The sequence below is a fragment of the Eptesicus fuscus genome, chromosome 9 (genome assembly GCF_027574615.1).
Source record: "Eptesicus fuscus isolate TK198812 chromosome 9, DD_ASM_mEF_20220401, whole genome shotgun sequence".
NCBI classification, from domain to species: domain Eukaryota; kingdom Metazoa; phylum Chordata; class Mammalia; order Chiroptera; family Vespertilionidae; genus Eptesicus; species Eptesicus fuscus.
Window position 1 is genome coordinate 11,019,944 of NC_072481.1, and position 16,983 is coordinate 11,036,926.

Sequence of the window (16,983 nt, forward strand, 5' to 3'; positions counted from 1 at the left end):
ATATATATATATAAAAAAAGAAAGAAAGCCAAGAGGAAGGCAAGGAATATTTATTTGGCACTGATGTGGTCCCCCAGCTCTGACTGTTCAGGATCTGGGGGCTGCATCGGGGCCTGTATGAGGCAGACACACCACAGCACAGATTCCTAACAGCCTAACCAAGTTGGATGAAAACTCTGCTTACCTGCCTCCAGTGACAAGGAACTCACTGCATTCCCAAGCAACCATTTCCCTTCTGAACATTTCAAACAGTTCTTGCTGGACTTGAGTAAAAACTTCTACCTACTGCCTTCAGGAAACACACAAAACCAGAACTGCATGCCCTTTCCTCATGAAGTCCTTCTAAATATCTACAGATGGCGTACATAAACCCCGAGGTTTCTTTTTTTCTGACCTTGTTCTGATATTATTCCTCGTAAGAAAGACATGATTTTAAGCCCCCATACCTTGGTTATCCTCCTCCTCCCCAAGGGTACGAGAACAGAAATAAATGCCCCAACTAAGAGCGAACCAGCACAACCCTCAAAGTGAGCTGCCTGTCCATGCAGGAACGCAAGACCGGCCACTTTCTCGGCAATCACGCTCAGTCATACGGACACATACGGAGCCTGCACTCATCTCTAATGAAATAGTTTTTCTTCTATGTTGTCATGAAATTGTCTCCCACACTCTATACTTTTAAGAACTGGGTATACTGGGCCGGGCATATCACTTTGCACTCGAGTCTGTTTTATACAGTCCTCACAGACATGGTCTTCACCATTTCAATCTATCGTCTGTGTGGACCAGCTCTCTGAACCTCAGAATTCCAAAATTTTCTAGAAAGATACTGTGGCTGGAGAGAGGCTTCGGGGGCACCTGGTGGTCAACTGGGAAGCTCTGGTCTGAACACTTCTTTCACGTTGGGGGACAGTACAAAGATGGGAAGTGCCCACAGTCTCAATTCTGGCTGGAGATGAAGGGACCTGCCAGGATGGCTGAGGGGGGGGGGGAGGAGAATATACGTATGAGGTGGGATTGGCCAAAATGCCAGAGTTCAGGCTAAAAATTTAAATGTCGGTGCAACGAAAACAATGAATCCCTCTATTCTCCAGTGCCACACTAGGAAAACGGCCCTTCCAAGGTGCAAAGCCATAAGATCCCACGAGATTCTCACTTCCTATCTCTGTCCTCTGTCACATACGTGGTCGGTTTGCTTCTAAGATCTCATAAATAGTAATAGCGAGATCTGTGATAAATTGTCATGACAATAACCAGGAGGTCATATGGGCACTGGTTCAAACATCCCATGCCTGATGTCTGATTTTATGGCAAAGACAGGGAGGTTAAAGCCCAGGGCAGAGCCATTCCGCCAGCAGCTGGGATTCTGCCCCAAGACAATACCTTTTTGTTTCCTTCCAGCTAAAAAAGAAAACAAAATCGCCAGCAGCTACTAGCAGTAGTTTGTTTTTCTGATCATCCTTAACATCCTATAACATACCAAGGCACCTGGTATCCACAGGTGGGAACAATTCAATTCTGCTCCAGGAAAAAAGAAAAATCTCCAATTTGCTTGGAGAGGCATCTAAAACCTGGCCTGCTTCCTTGCAGTGTAGACCAACATTCCTTTCCGTTGGCTCCAAATTGGCCACTGTCGAGAAGCTAAGCATATCCCCTGCCCAACATGAGGATGTGGGTGCTGCCGATGGGTACCGCTTCAGAAAAGCCCACAGACAGAGCCAGAAGGCAGGCTGACGGCCACAACTGCGAGGGGCTGGGACGAGGGGGTTCTCCCCCCACCTCAGGGATGCACTAGGAAGAGCACAGGCAGCCTGGCACAGAGCAGGCCCACACACTGTGGCCGTTCGTTTTCATGAGGGTCGTCCTCTCTGGGCTGAGAAAGGCAGATTTTCTTCCTTCTCCTCAACTCGGCACGTCCTGAACTGCCCGGGAAGCAAGGTTCTGCTTGCTCTGGGAACACAGTCCCATACCCCCAGCCCCGCCCTGGGGGCTGAAGCTGGCTCCGCACAAAATGGAAAAAGATCAACACTTGGCTTTGGGCTGGCCACGTCCAGATCTGCTGCTGAAAGCCAACCACCCTTGTTTGTGTATTGAGACCAGCTGTTTTCACCACAATCTGTGGAACGTGTCCTGGAGTCTGCCCATGGACACAGGACAGGTATTCTGCAGAAATGCCTTCCAAGACACACAGGTGCAGCAATCCCTGAGCACACATACCAACGGGCTCAGGCATGTGCGACTTTAATGCCAGTTGCACTTACAAGTGCACATCTGGACCGCGGCTGCAGCTCTTTACAGCCTCTCTTTACAAGGTTTTTAGTTTTCTACTTGAAGAGAAATAATGAAGGCCTCTCTGGAAAACAAAGGTGCCGCTGCAGGGGCCACCAGTCTGGCTGTGGGCGCTGACCAAACCGGCTGTGGCTCAGCACCACCACGACCAGCTCTGCCTCTCTGGAACCTGTGAACACACTGCCAGTCCTGCTGAGCCCCGCTCACGAGGATGTGGACGGTCAAGGCCTTCTGGAATTTCAAAGCCATCACTGTTGTCCAAGAGCTGCCATTTCAGAGAACCCATTCTGGGTCAGGGGCTTTGCATTCACTACTTTACAGTCAAGGAGGCCGAAACCCAGAGAGAAGAAGGAATGCACCCAAGTCACACAGCTGAGAAGTGGGAAGTCGGGGTTGGACTTGGGGTATGGCTGGCCCCAAGAGGCCCTGGTTCAGCCTGTGAGGTTGAATTTAGGTGCGTTAAACACATACATGCAACCAGGCCACTGTACACAGTGCCCCGGCTGGAGGAGAAGAAAAGGAGGAGAGGCCAGGAATCTGGGGCATGGCACTGGGTATCTTGCACTGGGAACTCTGAAAAGGAGGGTCAGTGAGGCACCTGGGGCCTGCTGACTGAACCTCTGGAAGACCACCCATCTGGATCCTGCCACAAAGCAGCTCCCCCCAAAAGAGGGACCTGCCAGCAGCAGCCTGGCAAACAGCCAGGGAGCAGAGGGTCTCTGGCGGGAGCCTGACCACCGGAGGGAGATGTTCCTGGCTTCCAAATGGTGTCTTCACCCCAACACGTGGAACTGCATAACCTAAAGCGTGACAGCTCCATATGGTTATAGGAACCCAAGATTCTGGAGAAATCAGAATCCCTGATGCTGACTCAGGGACCGTGTTTGTAAACAAACTTGTTTTCTGCACACTCCTGTTCTCCATTTAACTTTCTTTAGCCGATAAAACCAGACAGCGCATGCCAAGGCAACCAGCAGCGGACACTCCCACACCAGCCTCCAGGCAGGGGCCACATACATGCAGGCTTGTCTACATCTCTCTTTATGGGCTCCTGAAACTGGAGCAGACACCTCTGCTTAAGAACAGTGGTCACAAGAGCTGAAACTCACACTGGGAGAGCAGGAAGCAGGCTCCCCCCTCCCCCCCAAGCTAACAGGGTCCCCTCCACCCGTCTCTCTGTTCAATTAAAACAACAAAGTGAGGAGGACTTGAGTTTCCCCATGAAGTGCTCCCAGCACTTTCACATGAGCCATAGGCTGTGGCAAGCCGGGGTCCCCAGCAGGCAGGGCGGGGTTATCAGAGGCCCTCTGTGCGCGTGGCTGAAGATACAGAGTATATGTGAAAACCCAAATACTGATTACACTGCCGACCATCTGAAAGCCAGACAACACTCTGTCTTTACCCCACCGCCCCTGGAGCCAAGCTGTGCATCTAGCAGTGCCTGTCACAGGATCCTCTGGACCTTTAAGTCTGGGAGGAGGCCCTACACCTCTGGGCGAGGGGAGAGGGTTTGTGCATTGTGAGCCACTGAGATCTCAGGGAGTGAGGGGGAATGTGCCAAACCAAATGGTCCAGGTTTCATGCAGCTCCAGCGCGTTCCCGATCACTCCTCCCATTACCTCATGCTCACTCTGCTCAGTGCTCTCGCCCACTTCCCAGCGGGGCTCTGAGGCTGGAGGCCGAAGGGCCTGGCCTGGTTGTTTCTGGCAGTGCCTCAGGAAGCACTAGGTAATCTTAAACTGCGATCGCACTCAGCCAGAGTAGGAGCGTGGTTAAGACTAAGTAGCCAGAGTAAGGGAAGTCTGAGGCAGGGTCCTTCCCCTCCCAGCCTCTCCAATCCAGCCTCCAGACTGCCTATGGAGGACTTTCTTAGGATGCACATCAGAGCTGTCCTGGGTGCCCCTGGGGCCCTGCAGACCCTTCCTGATGCATTAAGAATGGCACCCAAAGCCCAGGCCTGACAAGGGCCTATGTACCTCTCCCCACCACTCATGTCCCACTCACACAATGCTGACCGCACAACCCGGGAACCACTTCAAGAAGGCAGTGCAAGGTCTTCTAAAGACCACCGTCCAAGTGAATGCCACTGCTCGGAGCACGACCTGGATGCCCTGACCCCGACCCCCCAGGTTACATGGCTGAGCCCGGGTTCCCGGAGACCACCCGAGGCACAGTGATTCACCAGGAGGACTCTGGACTCGGCAGTGCTGAGCTTCTGGTGGAGAGTCACTGCACTGAAAGGAGACAGGGCAGAAGCAGCCAAAGAAAATGGCACGTGGGGGGCAAAGAGGGGGGGGGTGTAAGTCCCAAGGAAACCACATACAAGTACTCAGAGCATGGCAGATTCTCCACAATATTTGTGCAATGATGATGTCCCCTCTCTCCCATCACCGCAGATAGGAACCACTTCACGCTATTTTCCAGATCGAGATTTACGTGCGGTCTCGCTGTGGGCTGGCAGCAGAGCCCTGACCTTCAGCACCCACAGCTGTCTAAAGTTGCAGGCAACATGTACAGCCTGCTATCTCACCCCGGTTACCGGAGACCACCTGAGGCACAGTGATTCACCAGGAGGACTCTGGACACACCCAACAACCAACCCCACAGACACACACACACACACACACACACACACACACACACACACAAAATGCACAGAATAAGATGTCCATATGATAACCGCCGCAATGCTGTACACCTGAAACTGATACAAAATCATACTGAAAAGAAACTGTAACTGAAAAGTAAACCTAATAAGAGTACGCCAAAAAACAAAGATAACTGCTGCAAAAGAGAGTCCACTATTATACCGACAGCTTGCAGGGCACCCAGTGGACAGGGCGAGTCAGTGCAAGGGGAGCCCGGGGACAGCACCGCACCGAGTGCCCCCTCAGCCCCTAGGGTGGACAGTGGCACCTTTGAAACAGGTAAGGAAACAAAGCTCAGAAAGTTTACGTACTTGCCCCAAGTCAGTCAGTGAGTAAAAGCAGAACAGAGAATCAAGTCCACGTTTCTTTCAAAGCCCAAATCCTCGCCATTGGCACTCCGGCCTGGGCATGTGGCATGGGAGACTTCTGAGGGAGGCGTCTGCGCCTCCTGCCTGGGCACCCTCCCTCCATCAGTTACTTGCTTCCCAGACCTCTGCAAGTTCCATTTCTTCAGAAGATCTTGGGCTGCCTTCTACAATTCCCATCTGGACGGAAACACTAAGCTTCCCCAGGCCTAATGTTCCCAGCCAAGGAAGGCACAGCCCTCGGAGCCCAGAGCCCAAGGTCTGGGAACAAGGATTTTCAAGGACCCAGGAAACCCAGGCGATGAACTGTTTTCACACACAAATATGGATGCCCTGCCCTTCCTGGGCCAGTGCTGCTCAAATGTCAAATGACATAGGGACGGAGAATGGAAAGCAGCAGCAGAAACAACCACAATTCTAACATGGCCCCAGGAAGGGGGAGCAGGCAGGGAGCAGGGAAGGCCCATCTTCTCAGCACCCTGGCCGCTTCCAGGAAGGCTTGTGGGCTTCTGGGACTGCCACAGGGGCCCAACCTTGTCTCATTCTGTAAACTTCTTCCAGACAAGAAGGGTTGATTAGAAAAGCTAATTAAAGCTTTTGAAGATTATCTCAGACCTAAAGCAAGAACATAATATGCCTTCCCTCCCTGTTCCTCTACCCCCCCACTGGGACTCTGGCCTTCATTAAGCTTTGATTTCAATCAATTGCACACCCACTAAAATTAACTTATAAGGCCAATAAATTGCAACCGCATGTTTGAAGGTATTATCTGCTGCAAGCCAAGAGCCAAGGATCGCAGAGCACGGGGCAAGATGTCTGGCACAGATGGGAGCAATCATCTTTGGAAGAAAGCAGTGCCAGCCCCTTCGGTTAGAACATCTGGCCTCAGCAGAACCCGGCTGACAGAGGCAACGGTGAGACACAATATGAAAGCCGAAGCAGAGAAGGTTCCTGTCTTCTCTGGCCTGAAAAATCACAGCACTGACCTTGGGGTTTGTGGCAGCCGGCTGGTGCCTCACATCACAAGTGAGATGTTCCTTCGGCAGCTTCAAGTGCCTACCACATGCCGAGGGCCCCGTGCCTAAGGCTCTCTCAAGCAAGATGGATCACTTAGGCCGAGTGATGAGCTTTTATAACTGATGAGCTATCCTAGGCTTGGGCCTGAAAAGGCAGTCACCTCTGCCAAGAAAGAAGTGATCCCATGACCCAGCCACCCAAAAGTGTGCCCTTACTCCACCAACCCCAGGCCTGCGTTCTAATGACATTCCCTAGACTGAGCCAGGCCAGAGAATGAGAGGTGGAAAGCCATCTGGGGGTTTGATAAGGAAGAACGAGAATAGCCTAGATGGTGGGGAACAGGATGGGAGAGATTGGGGGAGGGAAGTGATGAAATTCAAGACGACTTCAGAGTAGATAATGACCTCACCCACCCCAGCAAAACATGCCTGTCCTCAGCAAATGGACTATTTCAATCTAAAAACAGACTGTCTGGGTAGTGCCAACAGTTGCTTGACAGTTATCTTCCTGGAGGAGGGGCGGTTTACTACCATGGACCCTTTCTGCCACTAATGATGGCAAACAAAAACACCGATGAATGTGGGAGGGGGTGGAAGTTGGGGTTGAGGGTGCAGTAGAGAGCTCTGAGCAGTAGGATGACAAGGAATGGATGGCTTCGAGGGATCATACAGGACACACAGCTCGTGTCTCTGGGCCCCCGCTCACCTCTGTCCACCTTGGGGAAAGAGTCCTGCCCCCGAATGCTGGCACCTTTATTCCATAATGGAGAAATGCTGTGCGCAGGCAAGGAAGAGGGGGTGCCACATCCCCAAAGGAGTTAAGAGCCGGAGGGCCTGCTAGTCCATCCATCCCTGGCCCCGCTCCCTCACCCAGACCATACCAACTCCATGTGCTGACAATTAATTCTAATTCCCTGCAAAGTCAGAGCCTTAACAGGCCCGGGAGCAGGGCCCAGAGCCCAGGACAGATCCAAGGCCTTCCCCAGGATGCTCATCGCAGAGAGAAGCCTGTGGGGGGCAGGAAGCACCCGTCCCTGGGAAGAGCTGGCATAGCTCCAGCAGGACGCTGCCCTGCGTTTCAGCTCCAATCTCTGCACGCTCACTGGGTCCGCTTCCCTCATCCTCTTAAGGAGAACATCCGGGGTAAGCAAGGCTAATGGACCCACAAGAAGCAGGGAGAGGGAACCGTGTCACCACTGTGCGCATGCGCACATACACTGCGGTGCTGGCTGAAGCTATGTCTGCCTATTTACTGAGGACAACAAAAATCCCCCAAGTTCAGTTCTAAGGCACAGGAGAGGCGGAGAGGGCAGGAGAGAGCAGGCCTCCTGTGTGAGCTGAGTCCAGCTGGGCCTCCCAGGACAGGGACAGGCCCTTCCCCAGAATGGACCACAGGACAAGGAGTCTCCCGAAGGCACATTACAGCACAGCACTCACCACAAAGGACTCTGAGCCCCAACGTGGCTGGAGTCTGGCAGCGTTCAGCTATTTGGGGGGTGAGAGGTCAAGGGGCCAGAGAATAAACCCAGTCCTAACTGCCATTCATCAGGATTCAAGAATTCAGAAACACCTGGGGTGTCAAGACCCAGAGAGCATGGGGGACAGGTCTGCTCTTCACATTCCTCAATCCCTGTGGGGCGCAGGCCAAGCTCCAGTTTGGAGTGGGGCAGCCCCATTCATCCGCCCTCTTGGGCACTCTGCTGTGCCAGTCCTGCTCTCGGGGCAACAGCTTTTTCAATTACTCCCTTTTCTTTCTGGCAGAGGTGGGGCTGCCCGAGGCCCTGGGCCAGGACACACGCCATCTCCCGGCCCCTCCTGCAGCAGCTCAGAGTGACCAAAACCAACAGATTTGAGGCAGCATCATGGCGTGGGGTTGGGGAGAGGGCATGCCTCCCCTCAGAGTGACCTTTGCCTAGCCCACTGCCAACGTGGAAGGGAGACAGACGGACAAATCCACGTCAGAGCTCTGCGGCTTCATTCACTGGGCAAACAAATGAGTCTCTCCTGGGCCGGGCGGGATGAGGATGAAGAGAAGGCACAACCCACTGTCCCTTCAGCCATGGAACAGTGTGGTCCCTAGAAAACCCAGAATAAAAACCCTTGAGCTTGTGTTGCTCAAGGCAGAGACAGGCATCCTAGCCCCTGGCTGACTTCGTCTGCTCCAAAACCACGGGGAAAAGAGCTCAAGCTCCGGGGCCCACCACGGCCACCAACGTGACCACCACCAACTCCAACCCAGAAATGGTTTGGTTCATGTGTGGCCCAGCTGGGAAATGCTCCCGACATTCGGTCTCAGGACAGCGCTCACCAGTGCACGCTGATAACACTGGGGGGAGAGGAGGGTTAAAACTGATGACTCTGGGTCCCCAGTGACAGCTCTAACCACCGTCCCTCCAGTGGCCAGTGGCTGTGTCACATGGGGGAACCAGGCCTCCCTGCCCCCTCCGTGGGTGCCATTCGGAGGCCTTGTACTCTCCTCCTCCCCGCCCTGGAAGCAGTACACCAACGCTGCTGGGGCCAGAGCAACACCCTCCGGGCCGGATTCCACCATCGCACACTGCCACAGAACCTCAGGTCTGGCTTGTCCAATTTAACCCCACGTGGGTACAGGAAGCTGTCCTGTCACCCCCTGTAGTCCCCCCAGCAGGTCAGCTCACTCTCAGAGGAGAGTGTAGGCACACAGAAATGCAGCCATTAAAGCTTTAAAGTCACTGGAAAAGTGGACATTTGCCCAGGAAGGTGCTGTACAGTCGGACCCAGCTGTGGACAAGCTCTGGCCATGTTCAAGGCTGTACCCCCTACTTAGCAAGTACCTGGCTCATAGCAAGCACTCCATGCCAGGCGCGTAAATGGGCTCTGGAGTTGGATAAGGGTGGCTTCCTAGTCCAGTCCCCCACTTACTGGCTGTGTGAACTTGGGCAAGTTATTCAACTCTCTGAATCTGTCAACTCATTTGTAAAACAGGGAGAATCCTCTCTCACAGGCTGCTGGGAGGTTAAATGAGATAAAGAAGATCGTGAGGCAGTTAACACAGTGCTTGCACAGTCACCGGCTGGTAACTGCTGTTATCATCACTGCTGTTTTATTATCAAATCATCACTATAACATAAAACTGATTCCCCTTGGAAATTCTTAGTAACTGGATTGGCTTCTTGCCAACTAGTCGGATAAAAGAAGATAGTAATCAATAACTACAAATAAATGAGACAATAATTGGTCAACTTCTCTGCCCCACTGGAGAAGTAACTCTTCTACCACGGGGCAAAGTTCTAGATGTAAAAACTCTTCAAACACTGAAGAGCAACTGTGAAGAGCAATCATCTGTGGAAACTTCAGACAAATATGAATTTAAATCCTAGCTTTTCACCTCTACTTCCTGCAGCCTAGTGCGAGTCACTTAGCCTCTTGGAGCCTCAGTCGCTTCATCTGTAAAAAAGGGGCAAGAGTATGTTCCCCAGAGGTTCTCAAAAGGATCAAGGTAATGTAGATAAAATGCACAGCAGTGCACTCAGGGCAAATAAAACAGTGAGGGCATTTGTCCATGCTGTGCCTTCAATGCCATTCATCTGCTGAAAGGTGGTAGGGTTGTTTGTGTATAGCAGTGGTCGGCAAACTGCGGCTCGCAAGCTGCGGTTTGCCGCTCTGTTGACTAATGAGTTTGCCGACCACTGGTGTATCGGACTGAGATGCCACTTTTCCTCCTGAACCAGCTTCCGAAAGAGATTCTTTACTAAATGTGTTACATCGCATCTGCTATAAGCTGGAAGAGCATTCCAACGTCTGGGAGTGGAGACCTGAAATTCCCATGCCAAGTGAGACACCAGCAGCTCCGCTCCAGGGCAGCACGGGGCTCAGCGCTCGGGGGCTCTGTTTCACTCTTTTCCTGTCCATATCCTGGATCAGGGTGCAATGCCACCCACCTTAAGCTCAGGAGGTCGTGTTTACACCTTTAAAGGGAATGTGAAATGAAAAAAGAAAGTAGCAGGGACTTATGTAGCCTGCAGAGCTTAACGTTTTTACTATCTGGCCTTTTATAGAAAAGCTTGCCAATCCCTCTCTAGGTGACTAAATTTGTACAGTTTTGCTATGTAATATAGAACTTAAGGGAAAATGCGATCCTGTTGATTAAAAAAGAATACTGCAGAGAATAACCTTTCTGGAGCTTTTCCTTGCAAAGCTGGTAGATTAAGTGGCCACTCTTTTTGGTGGTGGATGGGAGGCAGGATTGGATGGGAGAAGAAAGAAGAGGTAGGGATCTAACCAGAACCAGCAAAACCACTTCCCGAGGAGCAACTCAGGAGCCAGCAAAATGTCAGCTCCCACTGTGTTAAGGACCTCGACTCGTCCTGCCCTGGTGATTGGTCTGGAAGCAGGGACCCCTGAACAACAGGTAAGAACTGGGTCAGACATGCAGTATGATCAAGAACAGAGGGGTCTTTGAAGATACCCTTGGGTTTTATTCCTGGCTCTGCCTCTTGCCTGGGACAAACACCTTTATCTGAGCCTTAATTTCTTCATCTGAAAAATGGGAACTAAAACAGCCATCATGTTTGTGGGGATTTGAGACGACGTGTTGAAAATTCCTGGCACTGTGTCTTACACACACTAGGTGCTGTCCAACAGCACCTGCTGTCATCAGGAACCATGGCACGAAGCAATGCACAGATAAGTCTACTTATCTGTGCATTGCTAAGCCCTAACCCTAACCCTAGCCCTAACTCTAGCCCTAGCCCTAACCCTAACCCTAGTCATCTCCTACCACTGAGTCATCTACCACTGAGTCATCTCCTCACTGACCCAGCTGGAAAACTAGTGCCCAGCATCTGCTCTGGGTGTAGAGAATTTTAAATAGCTCGGCAGGCCAAGTAGCAGGTTCCAGGGAATCTATTGGCCTGGCCCCACTCTTATTTATGATGAACTTATCAAACCGTGAGAGCTCAAGTGCACCGGGAGCAAGTAACTCACAGGTCTCGATACTGGTCAAAGGCATTGTTGGCTTCCACCTCCAGCTTCCTCAGCCGAGCAGAAGGCATGGCCCCATCTTCCAAGGGAGGGTCATACTTGTTACTCCATGGTGACCTGGAGGAAGGAGAAAGAGGTGACATGTGTCATTTTGGGAAGACACCACCTGTGACCCGTGAGTCCAAGCCCCAGCTGTCCAAAATTTCAGAGAAAAAGCCACTACCCACAGCAAAGATTTTCCAGGCCCTGACAACAAACCCAGCATTTCTGAGGACTGCAGAGAGAGGGCTCAGCAGCAGCCCTCTTGGGTATGAGCCCCATGGTCCACCTCTCACCAGCTGTGTACTTCTGGCAAGTGGCAGGATATCTTTGTAAAATGAAGCTACCATCCGCTCCCCATGGGGCTGTTGTGAGGAGCAAAAGAGAAAATACAATCTGAAATGCCTGGGCCAGAGCCTGGTATAGAGTGTGTTCAACACAGTGATGGGCAACCTTTTGAGCTGGGTGTGTCAAACTTCGCCAAAAAACTGAGCATAACTCGGGTAGTGTGTCACTTTGAGGAAAAAACATTATTTCGCAAATGTTTCATCCTCAGGAGCAGCAAATGTTTCATCCTCGGCATGTGGCCACCTAAGCGGCCGCGTGTCATCAGAAATGGCTACGCGTGTCAGTGCTGACACGCGTGTCATAGGTTCGCCATCACTGGTTCAACAACTGTGCTTTCTTTCTTACCCCCTTCTAATTCCCCGTTTTCACCATTGTATTGACCAAGAGAGATGCCCCTCTCTCCTCCCTGACCTGCTGCAGCTCGGGGGAAACTTTCACTCCAAAGACCTTCTTACACAGTTACGGATGAAGAAGAGCTGCGTTAGGGAAGTGGGCAAGAGACGAGGCCCCATGGAGACGCAGATTACACATAAGAAAACCCGAGCCATCAGGTTCTCCGCGGGGACAGAGAGCAGCTTTCCCAACACCGAGGGCCATACACGTATAAGGACTGCTAAATGGGAACCAGTCTCTGCTTTGCCAGCCCAAAGACTTGCCGCATTTTAAAAAACGTTATTTGCCACATCAGGAAAGCATTTAATCACATCACACAGAGTACTGGAAAGGGGGTTATAAGGGAGGTGTCTACTCATTAAATCCTGCAGGTGGAGTTCAGAGAGCTGGGGGTTCGCAGAAGGAAAGAGTAAGAAGGTGAGCGGAATGGGAAGGAGAAGACAATGGGAAACGTGGACAAAGCCCTTTACACCCTGATGTGTCCACTGTGAGAAACCCATACTGCCCTTCCCGTCTCTCCTGCTGACAACACACCTCCCATCACTGAGGACGCAAAGGAACCTTTCAATTTGGGATGGATGTTAAGGAAAAAAGGTATCACCATCTCCTGAACCCGTTTTTAACAAATCCTGGGCACAAATCTCTCTCTTCTTAGTAACAGGCACCCCACCAGGCATCCTACATCAGCAAGTAGGGAAGACCTCTCCCTTCCAAGGGTGCCAGACGTATCTGGTTCATCCCTCAAAACAGTGCTGCTCAACAGGACTTCCCATCGCAACAGAAATGTTCTCCATCTATGCTGTCCCAGATGGCAGCCATGAGTGTGTGTGGCTGCTGAGTACATGTGGCCAATGCAACTTGAGGGACTGAAATTTTCATTTAATTTAATTTGAATTAATTTGAATTTAGCTAGCCAACTCCAGAACCTGAGCTCCAACAGGGCGAATCTTTTGTCTTGTTCTCCATTATTTGATCAGCACCTAGAACAGTGCCTGGCACTCAACTACAAGCCAATTTTTAAAAAGTGCTTTTCAAAGAATAAATCAATTCTTATATACCACCCCCCAAAGCAGAGGTAACCATTCCCCGTCCCTGTCCCCTCACTGCCACACAGATGTCGATTCTTACCATATTCTACCCTTCCCTCGCCCTAGACTGCAAGAGAATGCTGAGTAGCCAGCCTGTGCGGTTTGCCTTCACGCTGCACCTAGCACCGAGTCCGTGTGCGGTAAGGGCTAGTGACGTGCAGCACGGGGTGGGGAAGAAAGGACCCCCAGGTTCGCCGACTGCTGTGCTCCTGCTAACCAACAGAGATGGAGCGACTTTCCGCATTTCCTGCTGAGGCCTCTCCGCAGACCCAGAGACAAGGTGCAGTTGAAGGGTGCAGTCACCTCCCGATGTGAAAACTAGGCTTGGTAGTTCCACTCGCCAGTGGGTGTGGAAAACCATCTGAGAGCGAGAATCCTAGCCCCCGCCCCCTACAGGTGCTCTCTCTCTTCGAGTCTCCACAGCACACGCAGGCGCTGGCCTTCAGCCCTTCGTTTCCCCGTCTTCTTGTGGGCCTGGAAGACGCGCCCCAACTGGCTTTCATTTAAAGGCGACCTGATTAGACACAAGAGCCCATCTTTCTTGCAGACTGGGGCCTGGAATTTTCAAGAAGCCTGTAACTCACATTTCTCCTGGCTCACAGACGACAGCGTTTCAAGCTGTTAGTCCTGGAGCCGGGGTAATTGTAGCTGGGGGGAAATCATAACATTACCCAGAATATTCTTAGTGGAAGGGGCACTCAGAACACATTTAAGAGCTTAAACGGAGGCCATTTGAAAAAAGACAGATGGACAGGAACACTTAGATTTCAAAAGTCAGGCCTTTCATTTCCCTCGGAGAATGCTTTTTGTTTCAGCTAACAGGTTTCAAACAGTGCTGCTGGCAACGGCCACACCATAAGGATCTTATTTAAGCAAACGATCAAACAGGATGGAAATGTGTGGAGAAAATCAGAAGACCTTGAAGTTTTATATCAAAAAGAGGGAAAAGGGAAGAAAAGTCCTGGGCTCTGACACCCCGCGCTCCTCTTCGGCTGAGGTCCCCGGGCTCCCCGGCAGTGCCTGAGGAACGAAGTTGGGAGCTGGCAGGATGACCTGGAGGGGAGGCAGGTACCAATGCCCCGAGTCTCCCGGCCTTGGCATGGATGTGGCAATGACCCCAGCCTTCCACAGGCTGCTGGGGAATCGCTGCCTCACACCGCACGCTGGAGTTTTCAGGTGGAAAAAAGAAACGTAACGACCTTGATTAAGCATGACTCAGTTCAAGGTCCACCTCTTCCGGGAAGCCTCCCCTGAACCCTGCCTGGGGAGGCTGCTTGTCCTGAGACCCTCAAGGGTCTTTCTCTCAAAGGGCTGGTCCCCCTTTCCTAGGAGGTGCCCAGCGAGGACTGGACCTGGGCTCATGCTCACAACTGATGCTTCACCACTCTATGCTGGGGACTGCCCCCTGCATCTCCCTCTCCACGCAGGCGGCTAGGGCCAGGCGTCCTCAAACTACGGCCCGCGGGCCACATGCGGGTGTTTTTGCCGTTTTGTTTTTTTACTTCAAAGTAAGATATGTGCAGTGTGCATAGGAATTTGTTCATAGTTTTTTTTAAACTATAGTCCGGCCCTCCAACGATCTGAGGGACAGTGAACTGGCCCCCTGTTTAAAAAGTTTGAGGACCCCTGGGCTAGGCTATCGACAGTCTACTGGACATCTCCACATTCATCTAATGGGCATCTGGAGCTTAAAATGCCTCCAAACCAGCAACTCCCTGAGTCTTCTCCACCTCAATAAACAGTGACCCCACCTTCCAACTGCTCAGGCCCAAAGCCCTGCAACTGCCCTTCATACCCCATCCACGTGCACACTCTGCTGGCTCAACTTTTACAAGTAGACTACTATTCACCCTCTCAACTCTATCTCTGGTCTGGCTTGGATTAGGCCAAAATACATTCTCTACCTAACTTCCATTTGAAGCTAAAAAAGGGACCTGAGACACCCTTAAAAACCTAGCTCAAGCTGGTTTGGCTCAGTGGATAGAGCGTTGGCCTGCGGATTGAAGGGTCCCGGGTTCAATTCCGGCCAAGGGCACATGCCTGGGTTGCGGGCTCGATCCCCAGTGTGGGGTGTGCAGGAGGCAGCCAATCAATGATTCTCTCTCATCATTGATATTTCTATCTCTCTCCCTCTCCCTTCCTCTCTGAAATCAACAGAAATAAGATAAACTGTGAGAAACCTAGCTCAAACATCACCTCCTTCAGGAAGCCCTCCTGGACTCAACCATGGTCTCTTCTATGCTACCCTCAAACCCTGAATAAGCTTGACAGTGACTGCATGAATCATATCATACAATAATCAGCTGCTGGATACATCTTTGGTTCTAGACCTGTGATCACCCAGAGTAGGGGCTTATGTCACTTTAGTTATGTATTGCCCTCAGCATGGTGATGGAGAAGAGAAAGGAGAGTTGCCTATTTGTTTGACAAAGCTACATTCCAATGTCCCTTAAGCACACAGGCCCTCCCTGTGCTCAGGATCCCCATCACATCCACATCCTGTATCCTGCCTTTTGCAGGACTGAATTATAATGAAACTGCTCACATCCCTTCCCCATTGGACTGTAAGCTCCACCCGGGCAGAGGCCTTTTGTTCATGCTGCATCTCCGATACTGACTGAAGGCACTCCACAACATCTGGCTGGTTGCATGGAAGAAAGGAGGAAGAGAGGGAGGAAGGACGAACAGAAGGACAATGTAAAGAAGGTCGGTGGGCTGCTGCCTGTCCAAGTTTAGTAGTCCAGGTGCTGCCATGTGGCACTGACTGCCCAGGGTGCGGCCTGGCATGCCTGGCATGACTCTAAGGGCAGGAGCTCACCTATAGGAGTCCCCGTCTCTGTTGTAGTCACACAAAAGGTAATCCTTTCCCACCACTTTGTCTCTGGCGATTTTCAGTGGCTGGTCAACAGAAGACAGGAGATCTTCACATAGACTGGGAACCTGGCAGAGAGAAAGGAAAAGGCAGAAACAGGGGTTAAAATAACACATCAGATCCAGGCTGGCTAACGGCAACTACAGCCAGATCACGGTCAGCATATTTAACATCTGGCCCTTGGTATCCTGCCAGAATTATGGGCCTGTTCTTTTCTTTTCCACATGTGTCTGACACCAACTGTGTCCCTCTATAAAGAAACCTGTTCTTGAATTACAGTGGAGCGTGATTTCCAATACAGCCTTCCTTCCAAATCTGCGTGCTTTAATTACCTGGTCGCCAGGGTGGTCTAGTACAGTTAAGTATGTATATGCTCATATTGGTCTCCGGTGGGCAAAGTACAAGCTGAAGTCCGAGAAGAAGGTAAACATTTTAAATACACAGGAATCCACAGAACTCTGAGAAGAGTAACCCGTCCATGGCGGCGAACTCCCACAGGCTCCCATGCTGGGTGCAGTTTCCAATACTTTCCAGGCCCCTGGCCAAGCATTACCAGGTTGATTTGTAGAGTCAACCTTACCTGCTGCAAAGACAGGGTCACACCAGCTCCCACAGCCCGGAGCTCTAGAGGGCTCAATATACCAGGTTGACCTGCCTGGGACCACCTCAATGAGAAGGAGGGCCTGAGGTCTGGGGCGGGCAGGGATGAACCTTGGGGCAAATGCTGCTGACTGTGACGCATGGTCCTACTAGTCACCAGGCCACTGGCCTCTTCTTCCCAACCCAAACATCAATTTCCACCAAAATATTCCAGGAAGGGATGGCAGCACTTTCAGAAGTGGATTCCTTCAGGCTTGAGTCACTTCCACGCTGTATTTTCAATGTGCTGACTTATTCGTTTCATGGGTCTGGGTTTATGGAGGCCCCACCATATCGTTTACCAGGCAAGTGGCTGCCAACTGC

The 16,983-nt window shown here is 51.5% G+C and overlaps 1 protein-coding gene across 3 annotated transcripts in view; it reads right to left on the reverse strand.

Annotated features, from left to right (window-relative positions):
• Positions 1-16,983, reverse strand: part of CAPZB (capping actin protein of muscle Z-line subunit beta) — a 122,756-nt gene that overhangs the window by 24,551 nt on the left and 81,222 nt on the right. For all 3 annotated transcript variants that reach the window (XM_008148144.3, XM_008148145.3, XM_028155465.2), the window contains exons 3-4: positions 15,967-16,088; positions 11,284-11,397 (exon numbers count right to left, since the gene is read on the reverse strand). In XM_008148144.3, the coding sequence (XP_008146366.1) occupies positions 11,284-11,397; positions 15,967-16,088 (236 nt within the window). The remainder of the gene's footprint in view (positions 1-11,283; positions 11,398-15,966; positions 16,089-16,983) is intronic.